General features: G+C 35.4%; 2 protein-coding genes across 2 annotated transcripts; both read left to right on the top strand.

Annotated features, from left to right (window-relative positions):
- The first annotated feature begins 39 nt into the window (after nucleotides 1-39).
- Nucleotides 40-3,056, top strand: cox11 (cytochrome c oxidase assembly homolog 11 (yeast)). The gene is made up of 5 exons (XM_016251957.1): nucleotides 40-148; nucleotides 821-1,186; nucleotides 1,272-1,427; nucleotides 1,983-2,108; nucleotides 2,257-3,056. The coding sequence occupies exons 2-5, from the start codon at nucleotides 869-871 to the stop codon at nucleotides 2,437-2,439; spliced, it is 783 nt and encodes a 260-aa protein (XP_016107443.1). The 5' UTR covers nucleotides 40-148; nucleotides 821-868; the 3' UTR covers nucleotides 2,440-3,056.
- A 1,001-nt stretch (nucleotides 3,057-4,057) lies between these two features.
- LOC107566485 (ras-related protein Rab-40B) lies at nucleotides 4,058-20,077 on the top strand. Its single transcript, XM_016251955.1, has 6 exons — nucleotides 4,058-4,619; nucleotides 13,868-13,928; nucleotides 14,620-14,680; nucleotides 16,973-17,050; nucleotides 17,479-17,701; nucleotides 19,067-20,077. Exons 1-6 carry the CDS (start codon nucleotides 4,454-4,456, stop codon nucleotides 19,336-19,338), a joined length of 861 nt encoding a protein of 286 aa, XP_016107441.1. The 5' UTR covers nucleotides 4,058-4,453; the 3' UTR covers nucleotides 19,339-20,077.
- The last annotated feature ends 1,261 nt before the right edge of the window (nucleotides 20,078-21,338 follow it).

Below are 21,338 nucleotides of genomic sequence, written 5' to 3'. Positions count from 1 at the left end.
GTTTCCGCAGCAAAACCGGAACTGTAGCAGTAGCGAACCGTACCCGGGGAACTAGTATCTGCTGCACCACTATTTTCGTGTTGATCTTGACGTTTTGTAACATGTTGTTGAAGGGTGTACGTGCACATACCCGCATCATTTGAGTCAGGTAATGCTTCAGCATCTCCTGTATGAAATGCTTGTGGTTGTTTAAAATCATATTAATTAGATATTTAGTCACGGGGTCAACATATACGTTCACAACAATGTAAATTAGCCGTGATAGCCGGTAGATGAACACGATAGCTTGCACTATTCTGCATGCTTTACAGTAAGTTGTACAGTAACAGGACTTTATACTCTGTGTTATTGGTTAACAGTCGGGTTACGTTGTCATATCGTTTAAGAAAAGTACTTTACTGTTTATAGCTTTATGCTTATAATTATTGTAGTAGCACATAAAATAAGGCTGTAAGTAGTTTCACAATTTGCATGATTATGTTGTAAGTTCGTTTTCATATATACTAGCGTTCAAAAGGTTTAGCAAATCAGTTTTGTTTGATCAATGATACAATAAAAATAATATTGTGGAATACTTTTTAGAATTTAAACTTGCTGATCCCAAACTTTACAGACTTACTATAAAACATGTAATAAAAGCCTACTAGCCTAGGTTTGATAGCCTAGGCCTATGTCTTATTTTCATCAGTAAACCGTTTCTTCAGTCTAGGTACTAGGCCTTTTTTTTAGTTGTGGACTGATCATACAGTCTGTGTAATATAATCCATCACTCACTCGTATTATTTTAGTGATCATGTCTGTCTATGTTTTGGGTTTTTAGGTGAAACATACCTGTCTTGTGGGGCATTTCACTTATAACTCTAGGATTATGCTATTACCATTCCTTCTCCGTGGGTGCACTGCAAAGCACTATGTACAGCAAGCGCTTTCTAGCACTCGGCTATGCATTAATTGTTGCAACATCAGAGGACTAGCCACTTCCAGTGGCCAGCTCTTCCTCAGGAGGACCCCACAACGATTCCTCAACCAGTCACGAGGAGCTAAAACTCACAAAAGGAAACATCAGAACCAGGAAGATGACTGGAAGAAAAGGAACAAGACCGTCCTCACATATATCGCGGCTGCCGGAGTAGGAATGATTGGCCTGTCATATGCTGCTGTTCCAGTTTACAGACTGTACTGTCAAGTCAGTATTACACTGATAATCTCAGTAGAAGTAATTTTTTGTGGATTTATAGAATTACAATAACATGTTCCTTGTCTTTCATCAGGCATCAGGGCTGGGAGGCACAGCAGTAGCAGGACATAACACGGATCAAGTGGAGACAATGAAGCCAGTCAGGGACCGTATTATTAAAGTGACCTTCAATGCAGACACACACGCCAGCATGCAGTGGAACTTCCGTCCGCAACAGTCAGAGATTTACGTAAGATGACATTTTTTTGTGATCAACTTTTTGTTCAGTTTCAAAATAAAATATTAAACACCACAACTATTTTAAACAATAATAATAAATGTTTCTTGAACAGCAAGTTAGCATATTAGAATGATTCCTGAAGTATATGACTGAGGACTGGAGTAATGGATGCAGACAATTCAGCATTTTAAAATATATTAAAGTAGAAAAACTTATTTTAGATTGTAATAATATTTTACAATATTACTGTTTTTACTGTATTTTTATTCAATAAATTTAAGTAAAACATCTTCATTATTCCAAACATATACATGTGTGTATATATTAAATAAATTCCAGTAATCATAAAAGAGGATTGTAAAGGTAATATTATATTTTGATTATAAGTCTGATTCTTTTCTGCCAATACTAAACATTTTGGACTGTAGCATAAATTGTCATTTAAAACACTGATTTTAAGAATGAATGGTCATTTGGCATTCCATAAACAGCATATTTTTCATTTAATGTCTCTGAAGATGAAGACTACCCAAATTGATTCTTCTATGTTTGAACGTTTCCCAGCTCGTACCAGGAGAAACTGCACTGGCTTTTTATAAGGCACGGAATCCCACAGACAAACCAGTGATAGGAATTTCTACCTACAATGTTGTACCTTTTGATGCCGGACAGTATTTTAATAAGATACAGGTAAATGCACATTTAAATAAACCCATGCTGACATTACTATTATAATTTATGTCTATCCGTTTGTTACCTAGCTCACTAAAAAGATGCTAAATTCAAAATAGTGTGCTAAATTAGTGTGCTAATACACTGCTTCTTTTTTCCCCAATAGTGTTTCTGTTTTGAGGAACAGAGATTAAATCCACATGAGGAAGTAGACATGCCTGTTTTCTTCTACATTGATCCAGAGTTTGATGATGACCCAAGGATGGCACGAGTTGATACTATTATACTCTCATATACCTTTTTTGAAGCCAAGGAGGGACAGCAGTTACCCATCCCTGGGTATAGCTAATTATTTAATATTTAGAGAATTTTCATCAGAATGATGTTCAGGAGAGTGTGTTCAGTAATCATTTTGGTAATGATTGCTGTATATATTGTCACATTTTACTTAAATGTCTGTATAGATTGAATCAAACACATATAAAAACTGAACAGTAATGAAGACTGATCATCTGTCTGTGAATTTTGTTGAAGATAATAAATTATAAGTCACTGCTTTTTCTACACCGTAAGATACAAATTATTTTGATATCAAACAACTGAGCTGTGTATGCAAAATGTGTCAACATTTGTGAGGATAGTCAGAAATGAGCTGCTTGTTTGGCTTACTTTAGAACACTAGAGGGCAGCATTTGTGCATTTTTATTATTGCCCTTTGATGTAAAACATGATCCTTAAATTTAGCAATTGCATTGGCGTGAAAAAGCATACAACTTGTTGATTATTGTGTAATAATTAATATAACATGACAGGTAATGTTGCAGCATACTAGAACATTAGTCTGTGCTTGCATATTTGGATATCATACACTTATAGCAGATACATGCTTTATAATAACATGCTCAGATGCTCTCAGTGGTACTCAAGTGAACAATATTGCGCAATAACACTAAACTCAAACATGTTTCTTCAGTTTGGATTATACATAATCAAACAGACACAAGTCACAACAGAAATAAGATGTTGAAGTAAAGATATAAAAATTATATTGGAGTAGTCATTAATCACAATGAATGAGATCCTGAAGATATGTAGTTTTATTCATTTTAATGTAGAGGGATTCTGCATGTGTTGTATAATAGTGGTTTGATCATAAAATATTAATACAATTTTCAAAAACAATCTTTGTAATATGTTTCTTGGAGACCTAAACAATAATGCAATAATCAAAAATGCCAACAGCTTTAACATAATGCAAACATATATCACAACTGATATGTGATGCATAAAAACATTTTCATGTTATTTCTAATGAACTCATTTCTACTTTTCTAAATATTGATCTGTAAAGCATTATATAATGTAGTTTTGCTAGTGAATTGTCTTAATAAAAGTTATAATAGTGTTAAAGTCTGGCTGGACTGGCTTTTTAAAGGTTGAAAGCCTAACAGATCAAAGATAGAAGGGACAGTAGATTTGCTAAATAAAACATAACTAACCCACTTTAATGATTTTAATAGCTTTTTTTATTCTCAGACTAAAATATAGCTTCGAAGTACTGCAGCGGTTTTAAAAGGAGAAAAGAGAAACTACAATAACCTGTTTAGAAACTACAATAATCATATTACGTCATTTAAACACTACGTCATTCTTCGTGCCCCGGAAAATAACAAACTCGAGCACGCGCTTGAGGCGCGCTGGAGCGCTGACGCAGAATCAGCTGAGCAACCGTCCGCGCGACAAAACCTAAATGGACGAACATACGGGCTCTGATCTGGTATCAGCGCTTATGGGATCAAAACAGCAGATTGGCCACACCCTCTCCGACACAAAATGGGCGTTCTCGGGATTTGATGGACGGGATTAATGTCCAATGACAGAGCAGAGCTACCCTAGCAACTCCACGCAGGAGCCAATCAAGGAAAATCTAAGGATGAACTCACATTTTTCTGACTATTTAGGGAGGCTGGTATAAGAGAGGGATCGTGGCTGAGAGCTCAATGGACCAGGTTTGCTCGAAATGTAAAGATGAAAAAACATTAGGGGTGTTTTATAAAGATTAACATTTATTATATAAGTATAAACAACCGATTTTAAGAAGTTTCCTGGCTTATGTTACTATACTGTAAACATACGAGGGTCTTTATTTACCTACTAATGTGACGCAACAGCATCAGTGGATCCACAACCAGAATCTTTGAACAATAGGACAGCTTTAGTGTTGTACTGGGCATGAGATTTTAAACACAGAAAAGACTATACTACGTATATTTGTTTTTAAAATAGCTATATTGTTCATTTGCACTGGTGGTCTGACATATTTAACACAAGTCCATCAAAGGACAGTTACATGATGTACCAGAATGGGTCATTGGGCTGATGTGAAGATGAACCACAGGAGCAGCCCAGCAAAAGCTTATGATTTCCTCCTGAAATTCCTGCTGGTGGGAGACAGTGATGTTGGGAAAGGGGAAATACTGGCCAGTCTACAGGATGGGTCCAGCGAATCACCATATGGATACAATATGGGTAAGTTTTGATCTCTGTGTACAAATAAGACTAATGTTAATTGGTCGGTGCGTTTCTGGATAAATCTATTATTATGGATTGTAGATTATTTAACCTTTGTATCATGCACTTGATTATCAGCTAGCAAGCATCTACATCTACATCATTTATTGTGAACAGTTTCAGAATTGTTGTCAGTCTAAACAATGTAAACAAAAATCGTTATACACAAAAACAAGGGATCTGCATCTGTTCTACGTTTATTTTATATCTCTTATTTATTATAACTGTAAATATACCACAGATATTAAACCTCAAGATCAAATCACTCATCTAACCCCAGTTTGTCCTGCTTTTATTTACAGCTCAGTAGTAGTTGTAGTTATTAGTTAGTTACTCCCTGTTTTGGAAAACGTAACTCTTCCCAGGGGACGAAATCAACTGTAGTGAACCCCCCTTTGGGCTTTCTCAGCCAAACAACATATTTTTCATTGCCTAAAAAGACCAACAACATTCATTATGTGTCGCAAACATGTGGCTGGTATCACATAATCACAACCTCTTTACTTGTACGTATTCACTTGCATATCACTTATTAACTCGTTAGCAATCTGCTCTCGGTGTGACAGTACTATAGGTCTCTTAATCCTTAATAGTTTGCATATTTTCTCCAGCATTGTGTTTTATTGAACAGGAAGAACAACACGCTTTTCATTTTAAATGCTGTTTTTCGTTGTCACAGCATTTGGGCAAATTCCAAGGTATGATGAACATTTTGAGTCTCATTGTAACAGCTTAGATTAGACTGAAGTGGTTTAGCAAGTAAATTGATAGCCAACCTGTTCATTTAGGGTCAGAAGCTGACTGAGATCTGGGTGGCTTGCACAGTTGTGTTCTCATTTATTCAAGCAGCTGAGGAAGGAATGCCAGCCACTTTTAGAAGAGAGGCAACAGGTTTTAGGAACAAAATCATCTTTAGACCAAAAGCCTTTAAATAGTATTTGTCTTCCTTGGACAGGTGTAGTACTGTATATTCTTAAAGGGGTGGTTCACTGGGTTTTTTCTAGGCTTGATTGTGTTTATGGGGTGCAGTCTAATATGTGTTAATGCTTCGTTTAAAAAAAAAAAACACATTATTTTTCACATAATTTACCTTTATTCCACACAGCTCTGTCCCCTCTCCGAGAAACGGGCTGATCTTTTCCTGTTTTTATGAAGCCCCACCCTCAGAAATAGGCGATGGGCTCTGATTGGTTAGCTAGCCCAGTGTGTTCTAAACGTCCCGCACCTCACCTCAGCGGCATGTGCTCCAGTTGTATTGTAAAAAATGGCTAATATCGCTTATCGGTTTGAGCCCGATTGAGAAGCAGAGGATATTATTGAAGAGGATCATGCAGAACCTGTGCAAACACGGCTTTTAATGTTAGGCCTATGTTTTTTGTTTGTTGTTGTCTCATGCTTTTAGATACGCTGTTATTTGTAGATGCTACTGCTTATGTGGCTTTTAATATATGGTTTTATCCTGAGCTTTAATACAGTACAGCAACCGCATACGCGTCCATGTTTAATGTTTCTCATAGCTATGTGAAAATAAGTGTATAATTGGAACAGTTAATTGTGGAGCTGAATGAAAGCGAGAGAGAGAGAGCGTGTGCAGAGCAGGGAAACGCGAGGAACGGTATTGAGAACCGCTGCTTTTGAACATTGATACAGAATCGCGATTCATAAATGAACAGATTTTTACATGCACCTCTAGTTTTCTCTTCCTCTTCTCTAAAGCAGCGCCCCCTTTGCTGCCTTTTCCTGAGGGCGGGGTTTATCTGGGTTTGTGATGTCACGAGGAAGTAACTCGTTGTAGTCCCTACCAGACGTTTTTGTAGGCATTAAACTGCCAGAATTTTGAAAGATGATATCTCCGTTTGCATTGAACTTTCAGCTTTGTAACTTTGCAGATATTGTTTATGCTCAAACAGCAACATTACACACTAACTAACGTTTAAAAAGTGAAATCGCAATCAACCACCCCTTTAAAGGAATAGTTCACAAAAAACAATTCCTAAAATGTACTCCCTCCAAGATGTAATTAATTCATTACATTTATATAGCACTTTTCTAGGCACTCAAAGTGCTTTACATTGTTAGGGGGTATCTCCTCATCCACCACCAGTGTGCAGCATCCACCTGGATGATGCAACAACAGCCATAGTGCACCAGAACGACTACCACACACCAGCTTATTGGTGGAGAGGAGACAGAGTGATGAAGCCAATCAGCAGATATGGGGATTGTTAGAAGGTCATGATGGTCAGAGGCTGATGGGCAAATTTGGCCAGGATGCCGAGGTCACACCTCTACTCTTTTCGAAAGACATAGAATTTTTTTACCACAGAGAGTCAGGACCTCGGTTTAATGTCTCATCCGAAGGACGGTGCTTGTTGACAGTATAGTGTCCCCATCACTATACTGGGGCGCTAGGACCCACACAGACCACAGGGTGAGCACCCTCTCTTCCAGCAGCAACCTAGTTTTTCCCAGGAGGTCTCCCATCCAGGTACTGACCAGGCTCAACCCTGCTTAACTTCAGTGGGCGACCAGTCTTGGGCTACAGGGTGATATGGCTGCGGGCAAGCCATATCATATCAAGATGTAGATGAGTTTGTTTCTTTATTGGAACAGATTTGGAGAAAATTTGCATTACATCACTTGCTCACCAGTATTCTCTGCAGTGAATGGGTGCTGTCAGAATGAGTCCAAACAGCTTATAAAAACTTCACAATAATCCACAACTTCAGTAAATCAATTAGTGTCTTGTGATGCAAATAACAGTTTTTAATAAACCAATCCATCAAGACATTTTTAACTTCAAACTGTTAAAATACAAGTCTTCTATACATAATATTTCTCTTTCTAGTGACATTTTTTTTTCTGAACCAGAAGAGAAATATGCACAAATCAAGTTCATGGTTTTTGATGACAAAGAACAACAGTGGATGGTCTATTTTACTGGAGGAAACATTATTATGGATTATGGACTGTTATTTTGGCCAGAGGCAACAATTTAAAGTTAAAATGCTTTAATGATGAGTTTGTTTATTACAAACATGCAGCTTTTCACTTCAAAATAATTTAATTGATTGTCTGGAGACGTATGGATTACTTGTGGATTATTGTGATGTTTTTATCAGCTGTTTGAACTCTCATTCTGACGGCACCCATTCACTGCAGGGGGGGTGAGCAAGTAATGTCCGGGGTGCAAGTAATGTAATGCAAATTTTCTCCAAATCTGTTGTAATGGAGAAACAGTCTCATCTATATCTTGGATGGCTTGAGGATGTGTTTAGTACGGTGGCCGTAAAGTGCAAAGCAGATCACAATTCTGAAAACAAAATTACAAATTACAAATGCAAATGCAAGTCTAAAAAACAAAATAACAATTCAGAAAGCACAACAACAATTCAGAAAACATTATAACAAGTCGGAAAGCACAACGACAAATCCGAAAACAAATTAACAAGTCAGAAAACACAACGACAATTCAGACAAACCGGAAAAGGTAGGAATAGTTCGAGACAGCGCCATTGGTTTGGGATTACTCACCGCTGACAGGACGAGACATCTGTCAATCAACGTATACAGGGAAGAACCAGCCAGGGTAGAAAGTTCGGAGATGGTGTTAAAGTAGCTCAGTTTAAATGTATTGTATGAATTGACCTTACTATGGAATAAAAAATACGGGGTGTCTATTTACATTTAGTTAAAGTGGCTGTAGAACAACAGCTCCAGTGGCGCAGATGGATAAGCACTTGCCCTTGGCTTTTTGACACGATCGACACCGGTTCGATAAAGTGAGAAAAAAAAGTTCGGCAAAAGGTGGGATCGAACCCGGGAAATGCCAACGACTAGCGCTTATCCATCTGCACCACTAGAGCCGATGATTTACAGCTACTTTTAACTAAATCTAAATAGACACTCCGTATTTTTTGACTGACAGATGTCTCGTCCAGTCAGCAGTGAGTGATCCCAAACCAATGGCACTGTCTCAAACTATACCTACCTTTTCCGGTTTGTCTGATTTGTCGTTGTGTTTTCTGACTTGTTAATTTGTTTTCGGATTTGTCGTTGTGTTTTCTGACTTGTTCATTTGTTTTCGGATTTGTCGTTGTGTTTTCTGACTTGTTATTTTGTTTTCGAATTTGTCATTGTGTTTTCTGACTTGTTATAATGTTTTCTGAATTGTTGTTGTGTTTTCTGAATTGTTATTTTGTTTTGTAGACTTGCATTTGCGTTTGTAATTTGTTATTTTGTTTTCAGAATTGTGATTTGTTCTGCACCTCTCGGCCACCGTAGTTTAGCATTGTTTAGCGAATCTTCATTTTCGGGTGAACTATTCCTTTAAAGTCACAACCCACTTCAGGAATATGACATATTTCTGAGCAAGACGGGACTTTAGTGGATTGTGAAAAGTGGGTTTTCCAACCAGAATTAATAGTCTGATGTTAACAAAGAAGGAAAGTTGTTTCAGAGTAAGAGAATATTATTGCATTTTGAATAACTATTATGACAACAAACTACATTTGGAAAAAAGGTGCATTGATTTGATTAATAGTTCACAGTAAGATCAGGGATGTGCATTAGCAAAGTAAATGGGGTCAATTTAGTTTTCATGTCAACTTTAAACTAGTTGCTCTTTTCAGCGCAACAGTGATGAAAATGTAATACCCCACTACAGTCTTGTGAAAGTGACTTCATACTACATTCATTTACAAACTCTCTAGAAAAAATATTGCCCCCGCAGGGCCAGTAAACAGCTCTGCCAGGATGCTAATACTTAGAAAACAAATTCTAAGACATTGGGTATGCAAGCAATTAATAGACCAGTGCTGGAGCCTTTTGCTGTTTAGGTTGCTTACTAGATTCAGAACATTTTCTAAATCCTGTTCTGTCATATTTTATAACTTGTGTATATATTTTGTATTGTAACCATGGGAGAAACTCACAAAATTCCTTATAAGCGCATACTGTATGTACATGGTCGATAAACTCTGTTGAAATTTCTGTTTATAGAGATTATTACTACTGGCCAAAACTCTTACGTAACTGTGCTCTCTGACTGCTGAGCAAAATGCAGCTGAGGAGAATGAGGATGCAGCCAGACTTTTCTGGCGAGAAAAGAAGTGGTACTTTCTGATGTTTATCTAAACACTTGCATGAACCTCTCAAGCCACTTGCTTGTTTAAATGATGAAAAGGGTGTGTTGATTGTTGATTTGAAAGGAACAGTGCCAGTTGAAACCTTGCAACTGTTCCTCACCAAGAGAGAAATCAGTTCTGTGCCACTGAAACATTTATCCAACTGTCTTATAAATAACATACAGGCTGATGTGTTGCTCAATGTGTTTTAGGTTATGTAACACCTGTGGAGCTTAATCAAGGTAGATTTTAAATGTAAATTTTGCACGAATTAAAACAAGGCTGTGAATGGTAGAAGTACATTTTGCCCTGTGATCACATCTAAGACGATACAACACGCATCAAATAATTTTTGGTTATGTTGCATTACCTTACAGTATATTGGACGAATACTGACACCTTGCAGTGTGGATACAGCATCACGCAAAAGCAAATGTTTAATGATTAGGAATGTACTATTTATTGGTACCATATCGGTTATTAGCCAGTATTAGTGTTTTTTTTTTTTTTTTTTTTTTTTTTTGGTATCAGTCAATATTTTTTTAAATGAATATTTATTTTTGCATGCTCATTTTGCTTTTTTTTTATTTATTCATCTTTGCTGTCATCTAGCACACTCTTAAGTTAATACTTAAAAGCACTATACATTTCATAACACTGTAAAATATAATCTTGAAAATCTTAAAGGAAATCTTAAAAGGAATATTGATTTTTCATACTGTATATTATCGTGCTATTATGCCTAAATTCACCTATAGCATTTAAAGTGACTGATTTTAGTTTAGTATTTTATTTTTAAATGCATAGTCCACCCAAGTTACTAAATGGTTTTGGTTCCCATTGACTTTCATTGTATTGACAAAAAATACAATGGAAATCAATGGGAACCGAAAATGTTTAATTATCAACATTGTTCAAAATATCTACCTGTGTGTTCGGAAGACGAAAGAAATGCATACAGGTGATGACAGATAACAGAATTTTTATTTTTGGGAGGACTGTCCCTTTAATTTCTAAAAATTAGTGTAGAATTTCAACATTAGCCAATTTTGGTACTAATATGACTCCAGTTTTTACCCCATGTGGGTCTATATGATTAAAAAAAAAGAAATATACTTTATATTTACTTATTTTTATTTATATATTTTTTTAATCTGGGAGAAATTACTTAGTGCACCTTTAACTATGGTGTCTGTCTACCCTGGCTGAGGTCTATTTGAGTTTAATTATGCTGCTTTAAATTCTGGCTGATCTGTTTGATGTTTTTTGAGGTCAGCCACAATGTCTCCACAGGCCACAAAGCAGCTTGCAGTATTTTAGTTTTTTTTATCATTTCGTGACTTGAAGTTGCACAGGGATGGATCAGTAAGTGTTAGCATAACTGTTTCTCCCTCAGCTCTAGATGCTGTAGATTTCGAACACCATTATCCATGGAGGCTTCATCCTCATCAACTTACTCCCGTTGATCTGGCGTATGTGTCATCCCGTCAGAAATGGTCTATAGCTCTCTGCTGGTTGCTGTGAGGGAGGCGAGGAGAGGTGCAGAGCAGGGTAATTGTGCGAGGAGACAGAAAGAGTTAGTGTGAAAAAATCTGTCAGGATGAATCAGAGCTTGCCCACACAAACAGGAAGACTGCATCCTACAGGCAGACATTTTTATAAAGGAAAAAAAATACTAGAGAGCTGGTGTTATACAATATATTTGTCTAAAGTGATGCATCATATTGAATTAAATAATTCACTATGAGCCTTTTATCAAAAGCTTGATAAAAGATTTATTTAGTGGTGGAAAATATGATGTAAGCGCTGGTCATGTTTATTTTATAAAATATGTTTTTGTTCTGTAGTTGAAGTTAGAGTCATCTAATTAAGCATTTATTGTTCAACCAAACCATTTTTTAAAGAAATTAATATTTTTTTTCTGCAGTGGAACGTTTTATTTCAAATAAATGCTGTTCTTTTGAACTTTCTATTCATCAAAGAATTGTGAAAAATGTATTATGCTATCCATAAAAATAAGAACCAGTACAGTACAGTTTTCAACATTGATTATAATGTTAACGTAATGTTTCTTGAGCATTCAAATCAGCATATTAGAATATTTTCTGTGACTACTGGAAATTCAGTTTGCCTGAATAAATTTTAAAATATATTCAAATAGAAAACATTTATTTTAAATTGTAATAACATTTAGCAATATTACCTTTTATACTATATATTTGATCAAATAAATGCAGCCTTGGTGAGCATAAAAGAAACGTTCAAAAACATTAAAAAATCATGTAAAAGATACTATTTGAAGCATAATTATATCACAAATAAATTAATAAATTTAAGTTTTCATTTATCATGTTTTATAGATGTAGTCTCTGAGACCCAAACAGAACTAATGCATCATTTTTCATGGAGGACTTGATACTTGATGTTTAATGTACAGAACATTACACCTCACCATTAGTGCATCTTTGGATACGCTGTAATTCACTAAGTGACCTCACAGTTCACAGGGTGACATGGGATTGTGATTGGTTCATTTGGTTCCATTCTTTAGTGACAGCGATGGTGTTTTCACCATTCTTTCACTTTAATGGAATCTCGCAGTTGTTCCATGTATGTTTTCACAGTGTTGGGTTTCATTCTCATCGCAGTGGAATGTGTGATGGACTCTGAAATTCCCTAGGATAAAGAGTGTTCAGAATGCCAGTGTGTATGCGTGTGGAACCTGGATCCCCCACGGAGGTAACACTAAAGTTTTCCAATCTCAGCCTAGGTAGGCATACTCCTCAAGTGTCATGTTCATACCAGCAGACGTCACTTAATCATAGTTACTGTCACCCAAAAGCTTGATCAAAAGAGGGACTAAGAGTAAAGGAATGCAGTCTTTATTTGAACATAAAATGCAAACTCTCTCTGGAATATTCTTCAGTGTTTCTCGCCATTTGCCTTTCCCATTTGCAGTTATTAGATTATTTTTGGACATTACTGTTGCTCATACTAGGAATTTGAACAAACCCCTAACGATAAGTATTAAACTCAAATTGTGCAGCTTGTTTAAGAATGGTGTTTTTATTTTACTAAACTTTTGGGCTTTGAAATTTGTCTGGAAGACAATTACATAACCATATGTAGGGCCAGAATATCATAAAGAGTTGGAGCACTAAGCAACTGCTTAGAACCCTCTAGCTACAACACAAAGTGACAACATGCTAAAAACCAATTAGAAGACATTAGTAATTGCATAGCAACAATCACAATGTACTAGCATCATGACAGTGCATTTTGCACGGACTGAAAATGTCATCATCAGTGTTTTCTTCAGAAATGGTCATTATTCTAATTATTAATTAATTTTTGCCAGTGCTAATTTGCCTCGTTTTAGCAATTGAACATACACTACCATTCCAAAAAAGTTGATTTAGTAAGATGTTTATGTTTTTGAAAGAAGTCTCTTATGCTTACTATGGCTGTATTTATATAACCAAAAATACAGTAATACTGTGAAATATTATTACAATTTAAAATACCTGTTTTTTATTTGAATATATTTTAGAATATCATTTATTCCTGTGATGGCAAAGCTGAATTCTCAGCATCATTACTCTAGTCTTCACATGATATTACATGATCCTTCAGAAACCATTCTGATTTGCTTATTTGGTACTCACATAACATTTCTGATTTTTGTGGAAACCGTGATATATATTATTATAAGGATTCCTTGAGTAATAGTAAATTCAAAAGAGCAGCATTTATTTGAAAAAATAAATATTTTGTAACATTATAAATGTCATACTGTCTGAATGGGTCCTTGCTTATTAAATTAACAAAAATCTTACTGACCCAAAACATTTGACTGTATTTTTTTATGTTCTGCTTTCTCCTGTAGTGGCTTTGTTTAGCCTGATTAGGTTAACCAATAATGTGAGTTTGGAGAGGGGCTATCTGTTTTTTGACCAATGGCAGCCAGGAAGCCTGTTTGAAAACAGTCATTACTTTTGCAATTATATTTGGTCACGCTAGTGCCACAAAAATGAGATATTTCACCTTTAAGTCAATTTGTTATTTCTTCTTCACTTGTAGGAATTGACTACAAGACAACTACCATACTGCTCGATGGACGCAGAGTCAAGCTCCAGCTTTGGTGAGTAGCTTTACATCAGTTACTTTTCCTTGTGGAAATTGGAAACCCATGACTGCAGCACCTGACATATCCTAGAAATACATGTTGAACTTTAAAGTTTCAACTTGATTTCCTCCTGTGATCTTCTTGAACTCAAATCGAGCATGAAGAGAGATTAAAGATCACCCCCTCCATTCCATCATGCCTGTGTATGCTCAATAAGGTCCCGTCGGTTTCCAAAATATGAAGTGATCATGCCAAACGTCTGGCTATGTTAATTACAGTGCTCCTCAACAAACTCTTCCAATGAAAAATTCAGCCAAGTCAATCCCACTAGCCATGGCTAGAACTTGTTTATAAATTCTGGCGCATTTTAAGAGAACTGAGCTTTTTGCAAGAGTCTGGAATCAATTATTGATAATCTGGCCTTGACAGACGAAGCATTTTAGAGCAGAGTGTTTGTGATACTCCAGTCCTACCCGCTGCAACATGACTGGCACATCTTGGTGCTGCGCTCAGCCCTGGATGGTGAATGATTCATTTCACTGCTCCTACTCAAAGTCTGCTGCCCTGGCACCAACCACAAAGAGCTCCTCATGTCACCAGGCAGAGGGAAAGACAATAGCTACAGACGTTTTGAAGAACAGAAGTAAGAAGAATGTGTCCTTTGTCATGCGGACCCTCTGTGTTGTGTTGTGTTGTTTTTTTTCAGGGACACCTCAGGACAAGGCAGATTCTGCACCATATTCCGCTCATATTCCAGAGGAGCACAGGTATAACACAATTATAATTAAAGGGATAGTTCACCCAAAAATGAAAATTCTGTCATCATTTACTCACCCTCATGTCGTTCCAAACCTGTACGAGTTGCTTTCTTATGTTGAACATAAAAGAAGATATTTTGAAGATTGCTGGTAATCAAACAGTTGGTGGTTGCCATTGATTTCCATAGTAGGAAAAAAAATACTATGGAAGTCAATGGCAACCACCAACTGTTTGATTACCAGCAATCTTCAAAATATATTTTTTTGTGTTCAACATAAGAAAGCAACTCGTACAGGTTTGGAACGACATGAGGGTGAGTAAATGATGACAGAATTTTCATTTTTGGGTGAACTATCCCTTTAATATATTTTGTATAATATTTATAATTATTTATTTGACTTAATTTAAATAAAAAAGTAAAGTTATTTAAAAAAATGTATTCACAAATATAAATATAATAAATTTAAAATGATTTATCAGTCACTACTTGTGAGTTTGTGAATGCCTATAATAGATGTAAATATTTTTAATTAAATGTAAAAATATTTTTTATGATTTTATTTATAATTATTAATTAAAAAATAATTCATTTAAAATAAATACTGAAATTTAATTTGTGGCAGCCAGTTAATAAAAACTGCCACAGAGAGCTCTCTCTCTCTCACACACACACACACACACACACACACAGACAGGCATGACTGCCACAGAAAGCATTTGTATATAATTTGGCAAATATAATCTGCCCTAAATGCAGAACAAAAATATAAAGTGGTGAGACCTAATGCATGCGCACACACACTCTTACACTCTCACTCTCTCTCTCTCTCTCTCTCTCTCTCTCTCTCTCTCTCTCTCTCACTCACACACACACACACACACACACACACACACACACACACACAGACGGGTATGATTGCCACAGAATGTGATTGTAAAACATTGTATTGTTATTTGATGTTCACTCTTCACTCCTGTTGATTTCTGCATATTGCTGTTGGCTTTATTTACATATTATTTATTTAATTTCTTCTACATTCTAAAGTTAATTATTGTTTTTTACACTTGGTTCATTACCGTAAAATCAATAACATGCAACTACAATTTGACTCTAAGACTTCTTATGTGACATTTTTCTGTCAAATTTCTGTGGCATTTTGTAAAAACAGACATTTCAAAATGCATCAAAAACTACAAAAAAAATCTACTGTTTGAAAGAATATTTATTTTAAATGTCTTTTCTAATGTTTAAATATACATAAATTCACAAAATGTATCACAAAAATTGTTATAAGAGCAGTTGGCCACATCCAGTAAAATGAATGGCTCTCTATGGCCCTCTGCTGGTCAAAACAATTTCTTTCCTAAACTGTAATAATTTTAGGTTTATCTCTAACCGACAGATGGCAGAATTCTACACCTAACACCTAGATCAATATCCAGAAACAACTTAAATTAAATTTAGATCATCGTTTAAGTGATTTTTTCATAAAAATTTTATATTTCACATGCGAGCTAATAGTGTAGTTGCGGAATTCTGTGGTAAATATGAACAAAAGTACTTCATATCTCCCAAAACACAGCATTAATGTATAGATGAGATGTAAACAAAAAAATGATATATTATTTGTATGATTAAAAATTTATATATTTTTTTACAATTGCTCTTTCAATTTTGGGGTCATATTGACCCCAAATACCATAAGTGTAGACATTAAACGAGGACCATTTGAGGCTTAAACTAAATTAAATTAATATATATTTTTTATTATTTTCTTTTTAATTATAATTGATGTTATTTTTTTAAATTGTTGTTATGTTTTGTTATTATTTTCATCAGACACCATTTGTGTAGTTGTGTGTAGCCCATTGTATATAATGGGCAAAGAGACTTTAGGAAATTAGCTTTTAAATATCTCTGAAATCCCAGTGTGCCCAGACAGTTGTTAAACACCCCACCCAATGATCAGCAGTTCCTGTTGAAAGTGTGGTGTGCTATAAATCGGAGTGGACTGGTATTGTTGATATGACATTTCCTTGTTCTGGCAAACACAGATATCCTAATAACAGAAACACTTGGAGCAAAGCCACAGTCTTTATTGACATTACATCCTATCTGCCAACAATTTTTTAGTCACATACTGTATGAGATGTTAAATAATACCACTTCCAGTACCTCACTGACTTTTTGAAACCTCAGATGATAGCTTATGGTTTCATTTTCTCTTTTATTTTGACTTGAAAGTGCATTTCAATTTAATATACTGTATGATGTCGATAACAAATTTAGTTTCTCACAGGGTGTTATCCTTGTATATGACATCACAAACCGGTGGTCTTTTGATGGCATCGACAGATGGATTAAAGAGATTGATGAGGTAAAATCAGGTCAATCGTATCAAAACTACTGTAGTTACAGTATTCAGCATGTTAAATGTGCAGTGCAGTATGATTATGAATATAAACAGACATGACTTCATACTAGTAGCTTTGAAATCACATTAAATACGACATAAGCTAATCATCTTGAGAAAGTGCTAAAATAGATATGTATCTCTGTTTCAGGAAATGTGCTTGTTATGCAACTCAGTAACCGCGGTTATAATTATAATATTGCAATGATACATGATACAGAGGCTCTGTAACTAATTTGTGTAGATAGCAGGGGACTGATGATGCACAGCATTTGCTTTCAAAATTGCTTTATTATTAAAGCGATTGTCTTGACATAATAAAATAAAACAAATCAGCAAACCAGTTATGTCCTGAGGAGTGCTTTTGTAACTATTTTTTATTTTTTACCCAGCATGCACCAGGTGTTCCCAAGATCCTGGTGGGAAACAGGCTTCACCTGGCCTATAAGCGTCAGGTGACAACCGAGCACGCCCAGGCTTTTGCAGAACGACTGGGGGTCACATTCTTCGAGGTCAGCCCTCTCTGTAACTTCAACATTACTGAGTCCTTCACTGAGCTGGCACGAATTGTGCTCATGAGGCATGGTATGGAGCGACTTTGGAGACCCAATAAAGGTGACAAGCCTCTATTGTCAGGCTTCATATATATGATATGGACATTATCTAATTGGGACTCAGAAGTTCACTTTTGTTGCTATATGATATTTTAAAAATAAACATAAAAACGTAAAAATACATTAAAACATACAATACATTACAAGTTGCCTCAAAACATATTAATATCAAAAATTAAACACTATGTTCAGTGTAAGATTGGGAACACGTTTTTTTTTTGCCCATGTTTGTACGTAATTTATAATCTGAATGTAAAAATACTTTCTACAAATCATTTCCTATCAAAATGTCCTATTAAAATTCTAAAAAACAATATAAAATAATTTAGAAACTAAGTGTGAAATACAAATTCAAATGCATATGTTTTGTATAATGTTTTATACAAATTCAAATGCATATATTATATTATATTATAAAATTGTATAATTTTAATGCCAACAGTATCATTCTGTAAAAATATATTTTATTTTATATAAATATAAAATTTTTATTTCAAAAATTATTATAGTAAAAATATCACTTACATTCACAGTTACATGAACGTAAATCATGTAAAACAATTATAGAGAGAAAAGACAGCTAAACCTCTACAATCGTCGATAGTTCACAACAATACCATCATTGTCTTGTTTCACTACACTTCCATCAACGTCTCCCTATGACTCATTATGTAGCTGAGGTTGGAAATGTTCTCTCTGGGAATTAAAGAAGCTTCACCATAAACGTTTCTGACATGAAATGATGCATTAAGGAATGCTGTCATAGAATAAAGCAGACCTTTTAGTGGAGCCTTTCTGAGAATCACCTCATAAGCAACAGCAATACAAGTTTTTTTTCTTCATACCAATGCTGCAATTATGTATGGGCCAAAGGAACGCTTTAGAAACCTGAAGTATGCAAAGCTTTGAGACTTTATACCTCTCACAGCGGAGACACCCAGTGTTCAAATATCAATGTAACGGCCAGCCGCCCACACAGCACATTTCAGCTCTTAATAATCATAGCTTTGGTTTATGCTAGAAAAATGCCTGTAGGAACAAGGTCAAGCGATATAAAAACATTTACTTAGCTTAGATTAAGGCATTTGAATAAAAGCATCATGTGTTTATTTTGACTGGAGATTATTTAAAGGCCAAGCAATATGATAAAACAGCTTCAGTTTCCATTGAATGACTTCATCCTTTAAAGACAAACGTTGCTGACAAATTCTGAATGATTATAAACCATATAATGACAGATAGCTTGCATATCTACATTTTATGAAGGCATAATATCTAACATTGTTTCATGCCTGTGAACTGAGGATGTTTATATGGTCTCTAATATGTTGCATTTAACCTGAACCTGTTCTTTTCTTTTGTCCAGTGTTGAGTCTGCAGGACCTGTGCTGTCGTTCTATCGTTTCTTGCACTCCAGTGCACCTTGTGGACAAACTTCCCCTTCCTATTGCCTTAAAGAGCCATCTGAAGTCCTTCTCCATGGCCAACGGCCTCAACGCCAGGATGATGCATGGTCGTTCCTACTCGGTCATAGCCAGCAGCACTAAAAAAAGGAACGGAACCAAAAAATCCAAAATCATCTACCCACCACTGAGCCCGTCCCAGAACTGCGCACGGACAAGCTGCAAGATTTCATAGATCAATGCAGTTGCTGTACTTCAATACACACTCACAATGCAATTTAAACTAGGAGCTAGTGTTCAAAACCACCACAGTCTTACAATAAATAAGAACAAGTTAGAGAACTGTGGCTTGTGAGGTCTTTGATATATTAAGTGTTTGGCCAAACTTGTTCACCATGTTGGTTTGTTTAAAACACATCCTCCTGGCCATATCCAGTTGTGATCGCTGGACAGATGTACAAGAGGGGATCTGTTTCCAAGTGTTGCCAAGCCTTCATAATGCTCTGCATTGTTTAAATATATGTACAAGTTCTTTTGTCTTGTGAATGTATTGATGGTACTGCATTTTCTTGTGGAGGACTCTTTTTGCTACTGAACTTGGACCAAGCCAGCAGGAGAAACAAACGGCTTTCCTGTTGTGTGATCACTTTCACAACGGACCTTACTGATAAGTAATACTAGCTTAATTTCCTTTAATACTTTTATTCAGACACTTTTCAGGGGCTTAAAGAGTCCAGGTTGAGACGCGCAGCTCTTTGTATTGTGTATATAATTTGTTTTGTTTGATACTACATTGCTAGAATTCTTAATACACTTGATCTGTGTCCAATATTGTTATTGAACAATGCGTTTATATGGGAAACACACCAAAGACGTGGAAGATTAAAATGTGGCTTCATTTGTCACATTGAAACCAATGCTAATATTTCAGATTTACACTGCAAGCAAACAGAAATTTCTAACATGCTATCATATCAGGTTTTAAATAAAGATCATTGATAAAATCAGAAAGTCATGTTGTCTTTTATTAACAATATGTCCACTAGAGGGCAGTGTTTTCTTGTAGATGGTCTTTTCTACCTGGCCTAACTGTGTTATAGTTGTGGTAGGAAAAGGAGGGATTGGTTTAAAAAAAAAAAACTTATTATTCCAAAAATTAAGGAAGCCTTGAATGACTGAAGCTAGATTTTAAATAAATAGTGTCTGTGACATTACTGTCGATAACCACACAAAATTATTTTGACCAGTCCTTCAGCAAAATGGGACAAGGCTTCCAGATTTTTTAAAAGCACTAATGAGAACTATTTATTTATTTGCGATATCCTTCCGCGTTTCACGTTAAAGTTGCGCGTTTAACGTCATCCCATGGTCAAAGTACAAGAAACATTGGATATAACTTTCTACAGACAAGGTTAGTATACATTTTATGACACTTATCTCATGTTAATTAATATGTAAATGTTTTAGGTCTTGTGGCAATGGTTTAGAAATCGTGTGTACTGTATTTAACGTTTTTCCTCCTAAAATATTACCTAGGCTATCAAAACATTATGTTAATGGCGAATAACACTGGGCAGAAAAAAACAAGCTTTTTCTTGCCACACCACTTGCTATTATCTTCAATCCCTGGGCCCAGCTGTAAAAATAATAATAATCTTGATCAGAATGATCCGGATTTGTAAATCCCATATTTTGCTATTTATTGAGGTTTGTTCAGGATGTTTGTTAGTGTTTATGAAGAGACTGGAAACTCTTTCAGCTGCTTCATATTTAGAACTGATGTATTTTATCCACAGTGACAGAAACAACACAATAAAATATTACAAACACCCTCTTCCATTTTGAAATTCTTTTAAACTTCCAGACTTCTAATCTGACCCATAAATAAACAAAAATAAATACGCAGCAAGGTATATACAATTGTTAGGGTTTAGGAACTCTAATGATTGTGTCATTGCAATTCATAAATTACATTTAAATTGAATATATTGTTTTAGGTCTTTGGGGTATTATTTTATTGAGACAAAATATATATCACTGTAACTGTTACACAAATCAAATCCAAAATATAAATGCATCTATATTTTTGGATACACATACTGAAATGAAAGTTTGATCCAGATCAAAGCCAAGATGTGATCTGATTTAAAAATCTTCTTTTGAACAATTTTTTTTATCCAATCTGATTTCTTTCGAGCTGGGCCCTGGGTTTGATTTCGAAGTCAAACTTTAAAG

This window comes from Sinocyclocheilus grahami, unplaced genomic scaffold (assembly GCF_001515645.1).
Source record: "Sinocyclocheilus grahami isolate Dianchi unplaced genomic scaffold, SAMN03320097.WGS_v1.1 scaffold26.1, whole genome shotgun sequence".
In the NCBI taxonomy this organism is placed as follows: domain Eukaryota; kingdom Metazoa; phylum Chordata; class Actinopteri; order Cypriniformes; family Cyprinidae; genus Sinocyclocheilus; species Sinocyclocheilus grahami.
The sequence above is the reverse complement of the archived record's forward strand: the minus strand, read 5'-3'. Positions and strand labels throughout refer to the sequence as shown.

Excerpts from the sequence above, each read along its gene's own strand:
- cox11 (XM_016251957.1), top strand. The coding sequence starts at position 869 with ATGCTATTACCATTCCTTCTCCGTGGGTGCACTGCAAAGCACTATGTA. Across the intron at positions 1,187-1,271 it reads TTTACAGACTGTACTGTCAA|GCATCAGGGCTGGGAGGCAC; the intron begins GTCAGTATTACA and ends GTCTTTCATCAG. Across the intron at positions 1,428-1,982 it reads CGCAACAGTCAGAGATTTAC|CTCGTACCAGGAGAAACTGC; the intron begins GTAAGATGACAT and ends AACGTTTCCCAG.
- LOC107566485 (XM_016251955.1), top strand. The coding sequence starts at position 4,454 with ATGGGTCATTGGGCTGATGTGAAGATGAACCACAGGAGCAGCCCAGCA. Across the intron at positions 4,620-13,867 it reads ACCATATGGATACAATATGG|GAATTGACTACAAGACAACT; the intron begins GTAAGTTTTGAT and ends CTTCACTTGTAG. Across the intron at positions 13,929-14,619 it reads AGAGTCAAGCTCCAGCTTTG|GGACACCTCAGGACAAGGCA; the intron begins GTGAGTAGCTTT and ends GTTTTTTTTCAG.